The sequence below is a fragment of the Chelonoidis abingdonii genome, chromosome 5 (genome assembly GCF_003597395.2).
Source record: "Chelonoidis abingdonii isolate Lonesome George chromosome 5, CheloAbing_2.0, whole genome shotgun sequence".
Classification (NCBI taxonomy): Eukaryota; Metazoa; Chordata; order Testudines; family Testudinidae; genus Chelonoidis; species Chelonoidis abingdonii.
Window position 1 is genome coordinate 11,186,530 of NC_133773.1, and position 14,007 is coordinate 11,200,536.

Here is a 14,007-nt window from a genome sequence, read left to right on the forward strand (position 1 = left end):
AGTTTTTCAGCATAGAAAAGCCCAGGCTGGCATTGAGGGGTAGCAAGCAGCCAAGCAGGGCAATTGACTGGGGCCCCACACCACAGGGTACCCTGTAAAGCTAAGTTGCTCAGGCTTTGGCTTCATCCTCCCGTGGCGGGGCTCAGGCTCAGGTTTGGGCTTTTTGCCCTGGTCCCATAGAGTCCAATGCCAGCCCTGCTTGGCAGACTCCCTGAAATCTGCTTGCAGCCCTCCATGGGGCTCTTGACCCCCAGCTGAGAACTGCTGCGTTAAAATTAAATGTAGACCACACCCAATCCTCCTCTTGAAAGACTGAGCCTTACATTTTTTTGGCAAAATGTAGCAAATTGGTTGTGCTTATTGAGGACTTGAACTAGATACAGATGTGCAAAAAGCATGTGAGTCATGGAGGGCCTTTTTCGCTTTGTACTATCTGCTCCCTCCAAGTTGCTTTGCTCTGCATTCAGAGTGCAGTTACCTAGTTTGTGTGTGGCTCTTTTGAAAGGGATGAGCAATTATTTTATACATCCAACAACATCTGAAATTGTTCAGGTGGGAGGGAGGAGCAGCACTCTGTAAGCTGCAGAATTGCCAACCTCAAGCATTCACAAATCATAACTCAGACCCAAATTAAATTTGCCTGAAAAATAACAAAATAACAACAGTGGGGATGTTTTGATTTGTCTTCAGCATCCTGGTCTGACTGGCTCACAGTGTCAGCCAACCACAAGGGCTAGAAATGAACTTGTTTTACAGAGGAACGTCTCCCATACTGAAAGCACCAAATGTTGTGCAACTAATGATAATATCAGGGGGGTTGCAATATTTCTAAGATAAAAGCTAAGGCACTGCTGGCATCTGCACCCAGCAGAGAGCGATCCAGGACTGGGCTGAAGGGGGTATGACTTGAATGGTTCATCCAGGACCCCCAGAGGGGGGGGACAAGTGAGGCAATTTGCCCTGGGCCCCACAGGGGCCCCAACGACAATGTCTGAGGCTCCCCCCTGGACCTGCCCCTGCCTTTCCCCATCCCCCGGCACCTCAGCGGGCTGCGTCCAGGAGCAGCCCTGGACAGAGCTAAAGCGGTGTAGCTTGGGCAGGGCCTGAGCTCCTCTCGCTCAGAGATGCTTGGTAAGGGGCAGGGCTGTGAGCTGCGGCCAAGCAGTGGGAGCTCAGGTCTCGTGGAGTTATGCTGCTGCAGTGCTGTCCAGGGACGCTCCTCAATGTGGCGCACTGAGGATCCAGGACAGGGGGGGGTAAGCAGCATGGTAAGGGGGCCAAGGGGATTGGATAAGTGGTAGGGAGTCCCGAGGACAGTCAGGGGACACCTCTGCAGCTGAGATCCCTGGGTTGATTTAAAGCCCCTGGATCTCCCAGCCACAGGCTGTGCCCCACGGCCTTTAAATCTTGAGGCCACGCCCCCCTCAGGACTCCTGCAGTACCGGTAAGTCCTGTAAGTTACTTTCACCCCTGGGCGGGAGTAAGTGGCATGGTAAGGGGGCCAGGGCCAGGGGGGTTGGATAAGGGGTAAGGGGTCCTGGGGACAGTGGTTCTGCGGGTATGGTCAGGGAATGGGAAATGGGGGGTTGGATTGTGGATGTTCCAGAGATCTGTCAGGACTCAGGGGGTGTGTGGATAGGGGTTGGGGTAGTCAGGGGACAAGGAGCGTGGAGGCGGGGGGGTTGGTGCGGGTGGTGGGTCCCAGAGTGTGGTTGGGGGCACCTCGGGGGCTAGTGATGAGATAAGGAGCAGGTGGTCGGGATTCTGAGGGGGCAGTTGGGGATGCAGGATGGGTGGTGGGGGTTGGATTGGGGGCGGGCAGGCTGTTTGGGGAGGCCGCTTTCCCCTACCCTAACGCTCATTCAGCAATTTGAGGCCTGTGCAGACAGCTATTTAACCAAAGATCCAAGCTGTTATCTTTTCCCTTAGGCTACCATCCCTTTCACTTCTCAAATGCCAATTATAGTCTCGTTACTTTCAGTGCCATAGGGAGATTCTTTCAGGAGGGCAGCTTCATTAAAATTACATTTTAATTAACATTGGTGATAGACCAAGAGGAGCCATGGGGGGGATCACATATGAGAAGAGCATATCCTACCCCCACTCCTTCCAATCCCACCGAGGGAGCCCCCCTCCCTGCATTCCCCGAGGCTCCAGAGGGGTAATTCATGTGTTCTCAACTTTTGTACTGGGTGGACCCTGTCACATAGCAACCTCTGTGCGACCCCCCTTATAAATTAAAAACACTTTTTTATATTATAAATACGTATACATGCTGGAGGCAGAGCAGAGTTTAGGTGGAGGCTGACAGCTCGCAACCCCAGTAATAACGTCGTGACCCCATGAGTGTTCCACGCCCCCAGTTGAGACCCCTAGTTTAATTTATTTTAGCACCCTGTGTCCATTCACATGCATGTACTATTTTGAGCATTTCAGTTTCACAACATAGGCTCATCGCAGATTCTGGCACAAGCTCAAATGTCAGTCCGTGGGTATGTACATAAGCTTTATACTAAGACAAACCCACGTAAACGTCTCAGTTTTGTGAAGGGACCCCATGGAGCCACTCTCTAGGAAACAGATAAATACATGGAGGTTAAGTCCATTAATGGCTACTAGCCAGGACGGGTAAGGAATGGTGTCCCTAGCCTCTGTTTGTCAAAGGGTCGAGATGCATGGCAGGAGAGAGATCACTTGATCAATACCTGTTAGGTTCACTCCCTCTGGGGCACTTGGCACTGGACGTTTGGTCTGACCCAGTATGGCCGTTCTTATGTTCTAAGCTAAATGAACCCAAAGTTATGGAGACAGATATGAGTCAAGGAAGCCAGCAGAGTATCAGAAACCTGGAACAATCTCTGACTGGATGGGCTCAGGTGTTTGGTCACAAGCTGAGGTGGTTGAAAAGTTTTGGATTTTTTTAATCAGAATTTTTGTATTGTTTCTTTAAACAATCAAACACAGCAAGCAGCAAGTATTTGGCCACACACTTATGAAACCCCAAACTATGTTCAGATTTTGGCAGACTAATTTCAGCTTTTCAGTTAAAAAAACCACAACAAATTTTGAAGGAAAGCAGACATTGACTGTGATTGTTTCTGGTTTTTGAAAACCCCTAACAAAGATGGAAAATCTTTGTCCAACCCTTTTAATGAGCTTTAGTGCCTTTTAGCACTAGCTGATGCTGAGACCCAGTGATACCTTGTAGAGGTGACTTGAAAAAGAAGTTTTCTCAAAACTGGGTTTGTTCTGAGATGCAGACGGTTTTTAAACGTTTATTTTTCCCAGGGCTGCTGGGGGGGGGGGCAAGTGGGGCAATTCTATAGTATTGCACCTTTTTTTATGGAAGGGGCCCCCAAAATTGCTTTGCCCCAGGCCCCATGAAAGCCTGAATCTAGGCGGCCCTGGCTTCATCTTGCTGGTCTGCGGAGGCTGAGTAATACGCAGTCTCTGGCCCTTTAAGGATTCCCCGCTGCAGTACTGGCTCTTTAAGCAGCCACCTCCCTTCCCCCACACGCCCGCCGGCGCAGGGCTTCACGGTGCCCGAGTCACATGACGGAGGAGCGAGTTCTTGCCTTGGCGGCTGCGCAGTTCTCACCGGAAGTGTTGCCCCGTCCCGCTCCTACGCACTTCCGGGGGTTGGTTAGGGGCTTCTCCCTGTTAGCGGCCGACTGTGCGGTGAGGGGAACGGTGGCGACACTATGGCCGGGATCAAAGGTGCTGGGGGCAGGAGCGGTTGTCGGCGTTGGGAGGGGCCGGGGAGCGAATGGGCGCCCCTGAGACCCAAGGTCTCAGCCACACCCCGTGCCCCGAGGGGGGGCAGAGCCTTCACTCCCCGGTGCGGGGCCCGTCTCCCGCAGCCTCGGGTCTGGCAGGGAGCAGTGCCTGGGCCGCGGGGTGCACGGGAACGGCTGTCAGAGCTGCCTTGCCGCCCCCAGAGACGGAGCGGCGCTGAGCGCTCTCTGGTGTGGAGGCCCGAGAGGTCTTATCCTCCGTGTGGTGAGCCGGGGCAGCCCGCCGCCGGGCGTTGGTTTGATGTAGCGGGTGGAGGCAAACTCTACCCGTACTTTGTCCCCGCTTGGGTTTGACAGTGAGGTAGCTGCTTCCACGTGAAAACAAAGCCTTAGCTTGTAGCACGTGGTTGGTTTAGCCTTGGCTCACGTTCGTGTGGGCGCCTTTGCAGACAGAAGGGCAGGAGGTCAAATTTTAAACACCCACAAAGAGTAAATTCTGCAATAAATATTACTTGTGCGTTCCCTCGGTCCGCCAGTGAAAGTCATCTTCTGGCTATTGGCAACCTGACTCATCAGATTCTAGCTTTACTCTAATCTTCGTTTGTATCGTATCTATACAACTTCCAAATCTCCAGTAACATTTTTCATAAATCAAATCCTAACTTTTAATGGACTGATCCATACAAAGGAACAAAAGCTTTCTGAAATCTCTTGGGAATACCCTATGTTTCTGTGAAGTTAAATAACTCTGATTTCAGGATGTTATTTAAAGAAAGAGTTACAATAAAGCCAGCGGACTGGTTAAGAATTGGTAAGCGTTCAGCTTCTTGAAAATCTGTCATTTGCCTCAAAATGTTTCTGGATAAAAATGAACACATGGAACCAAAAGCACCGTATCTTATTGGGGAACAGGTTTAAAATGAAATCTAAAATATTCCTCTATTAATAATTCCTTTGTTTAACATTTTAAACAAGCTAGAAGTAGCCTCAGGTACTAGCTCTGCTTCTGAGATCCCTTGCTGATTTTTGCTGTATAATTATATTTTCTTTTAAAATAACCCACATAAATAGAAGAAATTGACTGAAACTGTGTATGGGTTAAACAGTATAATGTACTATGGGTAAAATGCTGTCAACTTAATATAGGGCCTGATTCAGAGTTCTCTGAGGTAAGAGTTTTTGTTAGCTCCATTGGGGTTTGGATGCCGTACACAAACTGAATAATCGATTTTGAAAAATTTGAAAGAAAATTTACAGCTCCAAAAACTCTGTTCACTTCAGTTTTATTGTCTGAATCTATACTGGGACATTGGTGTGTATATACTACACGGCTTCATGAGAAACCTCTATTCATTCTCATTGCTAGCTTAATTATACTGCCAAAGTTAAATCATGTTTTCTTCACAATAGGATTAATAAGTGAAGTAACCCCATGAGGTTACAGTTAGGGACTTATAACCTTTCTTGTGCTTCAGAAAGTCCCAAGGTGGATATGATGGTCCCATTTGCATCATCTTTGTTCTTTAAGTATTAACAGGTGAAAACATGTAGAGCCTGATTTTTAAATTACATTCAAAACTTCATCTAACATAGACTTTGTTTTAAAGCTTAATATAAATGTTCATATAACCAAAGTTACATTTTTGTGTAGTATTATATACAAATGTACAGAACCTTTAATACCAATAAACATCTCCTTTAAATTAAATATGAAACAAACAAGAAATAAAATGCTCTGATGGCTTGGAATCAGTGGAAAAAATCTGGGAACTTGAGTTTCAGTAGATTTGATTGAATCCTACTTAGTACACGAATAGTCACACTTCAAAAGATTTAATTCTGAAAAGCATAGTACCTGTAACATTTAATTTGGCTGTATATCAAGTTAAATTTTCATTGGTAAATAACCGAGCAGTTTTAAGAGGGCATCATTTGATAGGATGATAAATGAAGATTTAAAACAATTATACTTTCACATCAGTCAGTGGGACTATTCCTTCTGTTTTCTGTCTTCTATTTTCTGATTTTAAAAAAACTGACTTCTAGTGGATGCAATTACCATACTTTATTTTTTATATAAACTTGGACATCTGAGAGTGTGAAATAAAACTGAGGTATATGTTGCATGTGACTTGAAACTCATTTAGTCAGATATAACTTCAGAATAACATTTAAAAAAAAAATCACTTAAGAGAAGAGGTTTCAGAACATAGCCTTGTGAACAATTATCAGTATCTGACCTATGATACTAAACAATGAATAAGCATAAGGCAGTGAATTTATCCAAAGGAGGCTGGGCTTCTTTGCTAAAATCTTATTGTGCTAAGCGAATAGAAGTCCTTTAGAAATATATCCAGTTGTATTTTTTGCAAGTTTGATTATGAGATATTCCATTCAATAAGCATGATTTGTGACTCATTTCAAAGTTCAGCCCATTTGCATTATTAGTGTGACATTTTTAGTGTCTCACAATTCAGGTAGTTAAATAGATTTCCTCCAAACATGCAAAAAACATTTAATCTTCTGTCTAGCCCCATGGAGCTTTTGAGCAAGTGAAAAACAGGATTATTATTGAATCTGTTTTGCAACCTTAATTACAGCGTATTCTGTCAAGCAAATGCTGGGGAAGGGTGAGGAATGAGATCAGCTCACCCCAATCTACTGCAATAGCATCTATTGATCTGTTTTAAGTGTTTGTAAAAGTAAAATTGACTTGGATATTATAAAAAGAACAGGAGTACCTTAGAGACTAACAAATTTATTTGAGCATAAGCTTTCGTGGGCTGCAGTCCACTTCATCAGATGCATAGAATGGAACATACAGTAAGAAGATATATATACATACAGAGAACATGAAAAGGTAGAAGTTGCCGTACCAACTCTAAGAGGCTAATTAATTAAGATGAGCTATTATCAGTAGGAGAAATTGTTTTTTTGTAGTGATAATCAAGATGGCCCATTTAAGACAGCTTGACAAGAAGCTGTGAGGATACTTAACATGGGGAAATAGATTCCATTTGTGTAATGACCCAGCCACTCCTAGTCTCTATTGAAGCCCAAGTTAATGGTATCTAGTTTGCAAATTAATTCTAAGTTCAGCAGTTTCTCGTTGGAGTCTGTTTTTGAAGTTTTTCTGTTGGAAAATTGCCACCTTTAAGTCTGTTACTGAGTGACCAGAGAGGTTGAAGTGGTGTTCTACTGGCTTTTGAATGTTACAATTCCTGATGTCAGATTTGTGTCCATTTATTCTTTTGTGTAGAGACTGTCCGGTTTGGCCAATGTACATGTACTTTATGTTCCATTCTATGCATCCGATGAAGTGCGCTGTAGCCCACGAAAGCTTATGCTCAAATAAATGTGTTGGTCTCTAAGGTGCCACAAATACTCCTGTTCTTTTTGCGGATACAGACTAATGTGGCTGCTACTCTAAAACCTGTTGGATATTATAGGATACTCTGTGTAAGCTCGAAAGCTTGTCTCTCCCCCCAACAGAAATTGGTCCAATAAAAGATATTACCTCCTCCACCTTAACTTTGAAAGTCTGTTAATGCAGCAGGAGGAGGCTGTTATTGCAATGACACCCTTGACTTGTGTAGATATTGTTCAGCTTTGCCAATAGCCAAAAAAATAGTTAATGCTTTCAGATTGTATTCCATGTGGTACAACAAACTGACCATTCTGTTCTTGATTTGTGTTTTCCTTACAGCTTTGATTAGTCTGTCCTTTGGGGGAGCAATTGGACTAATGTTTCTAATGCTTGGGTGTGCTCTTCCACAGTACAATAGGTAATGTATACAATTTTAATACACTTTGACCTCATGGCCCTTTCACTCCTGAATAGTCTGTCCTCCAGAGCCAGTGTAGTGAAATTCCTTTTGCTGCACACTGGCCAGTTCCTATAGGCAATTTTTTGATTATGAATTGAAAATGTTGGGGAAAAAACAAAAAGGGTCACCTGTGAACTAGTTTTCAGCTATCTGGTCAGAAAAGGGAAATCAGCTAATATTTATAGCATAGTCTTAAACACAAACCATTAAGGAAAGCATCAGAAAAATGTTTCTCAAATACTCCTTTTATCCTATAATCTCTGTGTACTTGCGATTGACAACGGTTTTAGCATGTATTGAAATGGGTAATGAAGTGTATTGCCAGTGTGATTGCCACTTTGTCCAACAAACTCTATTGGATAGTTGACAGATTCACTGATACGTGCAGTGTTGTAGCTGAGTTGGTTCCAGAATATTCAAGAGATGATGAGGGCAAAGTAATATCTTTTATTGGACCAATTTCTTGGTCTCTCTCAGCAACAGAAGTTGGTCCAGTAAAATATATTACCTCACCTACCGTGTCTCTCTAGATTCATTGATAGACAAGCTTGTAGACCATCTAGCCAAAGGGCAGGCCTTGCTAGTTTCTTCCGTATACCAGGTCTGTTTGATAAATTGTCCTGCCCTTCCAACTGATGGTAAAATGAAAAAATTACACTACACACCTCTTGCTAGGTAGGATGACATCCTGTGCTGCTGTTGTGGGATAAGTTGTCCTCATGGATCTGTATTTTGGTCTGTAGCATCCTTTTTCGTGCCTTCTGTGTGTTGAATGTCAGGTGTAGCGCTAAATATAATTTGTGATCCCTTCTTATTGAGTGAACTCTAAACTTAAAAATATCTGCCAAAGTATTAATTTTCCAAGTTCTTAAAAATATTATGGAGGCATTAATTCCATTGCTATGCTTTTTTGCCTTTTTTTTTAAAATGTCTGTGGAGAACAATTGTCTCCTTCCACCGATAATTTTTTATGGTCAGCTTTTAAATCCTGTAAAACTTGGCTTGGTTGCTAAAATATTCAGAGTGGAGTTGATCATATCCGGTTCTCTTAAATGATGCAATGAGGCTCCTAGAAAAACATGGATGAGAACTCCCTCTCAACCTGTTTTCCTCCACTGTCACTGAGGTCAGCTGAAACAGCCCTGGGCTTGAACATCTGAGGCTACTGCCAGAATATTTTCATTGGTGGCCCCACCTTAGGTATGGAATTCACTTCCCACATAAATGAACTGGAGCCAATATGTCTGTCAGTTCATGTTGGAATGCCCCATTTTTAAAGCTTTGCCTGAAGAGGAAAGGGATTAATAGGGGGTTAAATAACTTTGCAGTGAGACAAGAAACTGTAGTTCTTAATATGCTTTGTACAGCAATCACTGTGGTATAGGGGCTTCTTCGATGTTCCTGTTTCCTGGATGGGGGGATAAAAGTATACTCTTAAGGGTGTATATCAGGAAAATGATGGCAAACTAGTTACTTTGAAGAAATGGGAATATTAACTCTTCTTTTTTTCTTTTCCCCAGCCAATACTGGCCACTGTTTGTTCTGTTTTTTTACATCCTTTCTCCTATTCCATACTGCATAGCAAGAAGATTAGTAGATGAAACAGATGCTACAAGTAATGCTTGCAAGGAACTAGCAATATTTCTTACAACAGGCATTGTTGTCTCAGCATTTGGACTACCTATCGTATTTGCCAGAGCACAGCTGGTTAGTAATGTTTCCATATGGGAACATGTTCTTTGCTAAATGATTCTATGTTGTGTAATACTTTCTCTGAGCTTAACGTTTTGCTGATACACTTTAAACAGCTTAGTTTAAAGTTGTATCAAAATGTATCTGAGTAGATGAAAATGTATATAACACTGCAAACATTCAAGAAGGAAAACAGAACAGCAATATAAAATCTTACCCACAGAAACAAAGCTAGAAATGTTCCAAATAATATGGAAACCATTTCTGTAATAGTTAGAAAGGACAGTTCCTTAGTGGTCAGCTATTTCTCTTTCTTCTTTTTGTTAGGCTCAATAAATAAAAATATAGGATGTCAGAGTATTATGAAAAAATGAGTGGACCTCCATTCTAATCAATGTATAATTCTCTTCAGCCCTTCAAACCACTCTGTACTGCTTTGTATTCTTTCACTTATACCTTTTAAAAGAATATTTAGTGTGCATTAATTCCACTGAGAAAATCAGAAAATAAAGGTTTTTTTTAAAGTTCTTTCCTAGAGAGAAACTTCCCACTAGAGTGTGGCTTTCAAAAGTGCCTGAGAGAATCAGGTGCCCAACTTCTATTGACTTTTAATGGATTCTGAGCATTTAATTCCTTTTAGATGGTTTTTGAAAATAACTTTTTCTAGAGGGCTGCATCTATAATTCTACGTTTAGGCAAGTCTAGCACTGGGGCCAGCAACCAAAGGAGCACCAGGGTAGATTGAGAGCAGACATATTTATTATTGTTATCTAACCCTGCTTGGAGCAGGTCTAGATGATATGGTGGTAAAAAACAGCTGTACCTGAACTCTAGCAATGAGGGGAAGCTGCTCGGGTTCTGGATCAACTTGTCCTTGCATCAGTGAATTGTTACACTTCAGACCACATTCAGTAACTTTGCACTCTATTCTTTTTGTCTCATTTGGTTGCTTCTGCTGTCTAGTTCTCTGCATATGTAACTAAATTTCCCTTGTCCACAGATTTTGTGGGGAGCGTGTGCACTCGTCCTCACAGGGAATACTGTCATCTTTGCTACTATCCTAGGATTTTTCTTGGTCTTTGGCAGCAGTGACGACTTCAGCTGGCAGCAGTGGTGAAAGGAGTTGCGTACAGAACTATTGTAGACATCTTATCATTCAGTGGCCGTCCATATAAATGAGAGAATGGGCAATAAGGAGAAATAGCATAGCAAGGCTTTGTTGTATTTTAGATACTCCTTTTCACCTTGTTTATTGTTAAGTGTACTATTTTCACTGACTTGTTGATGGATTTCAAGGTTTCTATTGTTTGGAAAGACACTCTGTTTTCACTTCTTTTTATTTAAATATGTTTAGTATCTCACTTCATTAAAAATTGTAACTGTTAGTTCCATTCTGTTTTGTATTTATGCTACATATAAATGCTAGAAGAAGAATTTTTAAATCGTTTCCTTGAGAGAGTTTTTAAAGATAAATTTTATCTTTTTTTTTCTTTTGAGCATGGTGACTAAAATATAATGTACAAAGGAGACAAAGTAAGCTGTTGTGCTGCCAAAATGCAACATTGTCAATAAGCAAATGTGTAGATTGTCAGTGTGTTTTGGTGGGGGGGTATGCGTACTGGATGAGAGTACCAGTTGTAGACTGTTCTGCTCATACTTCACTGCGACTGAAGTGTTGATGCCACTAGCTTGGGGATGGGGCAGCTGTTCTGCTAATAAGCAGGTAATTATTTTCTGGGATCTGATTCCTATGTTTTTAACACCCTTAAAGGAGTACTTCCCCTTTTTTGTTCTCAACTCTTCTGTGGGTGTGACATACAAATCTCTTATACGTAAGTTTATTGATGCTATAAAACGCAATATTTAAGTTGCATTGGTGAGAAGAAAACTGACATTTAATTCCATTTTCAAAAAATCAGTGTTGAAATGTTTCTATTTATAAGTATTGTATGTTTTTGTTCTTATGTCAGCTTTTCACACTTTATCAAAGGGGAGGTAAAATGTTCATTTATGGAACTACTGATGTATATTTGCAGCATATACAAAATTTTTTTCCTGCTTCCCTTTTTTAATTTATTTTTTACGTAGTATATATTGAGTAAAATGGCTTTTCAAATGTAGGCTAACACTTAAATCGTAGGTATTTAACTTGCGTAAGAAAATGAATTGCTATATTAATATACAGTACAGTCAAAGCACAACTTTTTTGCAAGTCTTTGACTGAAATGATTTCCTAGTGACTTTGTCAGTCTTTCAGTTCATGCATTATTTGTTAACAGTAATGTTACCTGTAATAATTGTAGTTCTTGTTCCATAAGGCTATGTCACCCGTAATTTACAATATTTTAAGTTTTCTGCATACCTCTCAATAGTCTGTCTTTAACTGATGCAAATCCTATTTATTAGACGTTAGTTGTGATACACAGTAGATTAATGCAGATTAGCCAGGCTTGATTATATTAGATGCATCAATAAAGCTGACCAAAAATACTTCTAAAATCTATTTTTATTCAACTTTTTTAAAAAAAATGAAGATTAGAAAGCTAACTGTGCAGGTATGATAAAAATTGATTACTTAGGTCTTAATTACTCTGTGCTTTTTTATACTGAAGCACTGGTAAGTGGATCTTGGCTTATCTTGTTTGAAAGGGGATTCTTTTATTTACACGGATGTAAACGAACTGTAAAACTATTTCAAGTCTGATAATCATGATAGTTACATATGTGATATTGTATGTTCAAGATATTTAGTCTAGTGTGTAGAGCTACCTGTCAGTCTGTTAAGGCCACACAATGTTGTGGGTAAGAGCTTTGAGCAATATTCCCCATAGCTGTAAAGGAACTGAAGAATAAAGTCTAGGTGTGCAGAAAGTGAATCTTTAGCAGATAGCGTTTCAGCCACCTGTAAAGACATGCAACAGAAGAATCTGAGTAAGGTGGACATTTTCAGAAGTGCCTAAGTGAGTTAGAAGCATGTCTCATTGACTTTCAGTGGGACCTGTTCACCTAAATACCTTACATGCTTTTTAAAATCTTCTAAACCAGTGGCTAATGATAGTACTTGCCTTCACACAAAAGGTAGCACTTGTGACTTTGACAACACATCCCAGATTCTTGAATTTTTTTTATGACCTGACCCAGTCAATTGCCCAAGAAATGAGTTCTGTTTTTCCCATGCCCACATTGCTTTCCTAATTGTCAATGTAATACCCTGCTACTCTTCCACTTGGCCACAGAATTTTTTATATTTAATAGCTGTGTATTTTTCTGTTCATTGCATTGACAGCATTGTGTTCTTGACCTTGCACACTAATTGGACATAGTGCTGTCTCTGGTTTCTAGGCTAGACACTTGAGAGGTATGATTTTTCCATATAATATGCACTGAAATAGCATTGCCATCCTTCTATAAAGAACTTTTAATGATGAAACAATAAACATTTTAAATATCAGCTTGAGTTCTGGGTATTTAATGAAAATTTACTGTTATGTTAATGATCTGATGTGTTTAAAACATGGATTGCTTTCCCCAACTTTTTTTCATAGGGTTGTCCTTGCTGTTGGAAAAATGTGCTTGTTTTCAATAATTACTTGAGGCAGTTCTGTGAGCCAGTTCTTCATTAATCCAAGGTTTATCATAGAGGTTTAACATTATATATTCATCAGTATCTAATGTCCCAATGAACTCCAAATAAAGCCATTAAAGATAATATTTAAAATGTTTAGACACTTTTCCAAGTCTTTTTTTCCATTTTCTTGAATTTTATTTGTAAGATATATAATATCAGATACTATCTCTCTAACTTAATTGTATATGGCTCCAGACTTACATTGCCAATAGATATCACAATATGGGGACTTCTGAAATTCTTAAATTATATATAACAGTATGCTAAACCATACAGTATTCTTTTTGGGCAAATCCACTGGTTACAACTAAGTTAGCACAATTTAAACTTAAATATTCCACAGTAATATGTTGTCAGTCAAAACTTTGATATGTTGTGTTTCTGCTACATTTATTGCCTCAGTACACACAAGGTGTAAGAATACTGATTTTATAAAGAGTGGTGTGAAATACATCCATCAGTAAACTTCTGAAAATTGAGAAATTGATAACACACAGGGCCTGTTTCTAACAAAGAAATCAAATGGAAATTGTGGATAAGCCCTTTTCTTTTTTCTAAGGGGAAAAATGTATAACTTGATGGGGTCAAACCAGTTTCTGAAAGCAAAAAAGTGTGTATTTCTAATGTGTGAAATCTGAGGAAAATTATAATAGATGGCTTCTGATGGTTGAAACTTTAATTTTCTAACCATCACTCATAAATGAGGAAAACCAGTGAGTTAGAGTCCTGTAACAGATGAGGGAAGAACTTGACAGTAACAACAAAGAGCTGTTTTTCTGGCGTAAATGAGATCTCTTGGGACCAGTAGTGCGAGAAGTGTTAATGTAGTTTGTTTATTGGAGGCAACTGAGTTGAGACTATTAGCAAATAAGGATTACAGATTAGGTCTAAACATAGCAATGGAGATTAAATAATTAGCACAATGGCAAATGGAATTTGACTAGGATAAGTAACTCTTGACTAAAAACTAAAATGCTCATGAACTCTGAACGTGCACTATCTTCTGAGTGGAAAAGGCTGAAAAGTCATTGTGAACAGCTAGTTTAAAGAATAAGGCTGCTATCAGGGTTCCCTCCCCACTCTGAACTCTGGGGTACAGATGTGGGGTCCCGCATGAAAGACCTCC

General features: G+C 40.7%; 1 protein-coding gene across 1 annotated transcript; it reads left to right on the plus strand.

Annotated features, from left to right (window-relative positions):
- The first annotated feature begins 3,610 nt into the window (after nt 1-3,610).
- On the plus strand, nt 3,611-12,704 carry LEPROTL1 (leptin receptor overlapping transcript like 1). The gene is made up of 4 exons (XM_032782989.2): nt 3,611-3,717; nt 7,441-7,519; nt 9,082-9,268; nt 10,254-12,704. The coding sequence occupies exons 1-4, from the start codon at nt 3,702-3,704 to the stop codon at nt 10,368-10,370; spliced, it is 399 nt and encodes a 132-aa protein (XP_032638880.1). The 5' UTR covers nt 3,611-3,701; the 3' UTR covers nt 10,371-12,704.
- Nucleotides 12,705-14,007: the final 1,303 nt, after the last annotated feature.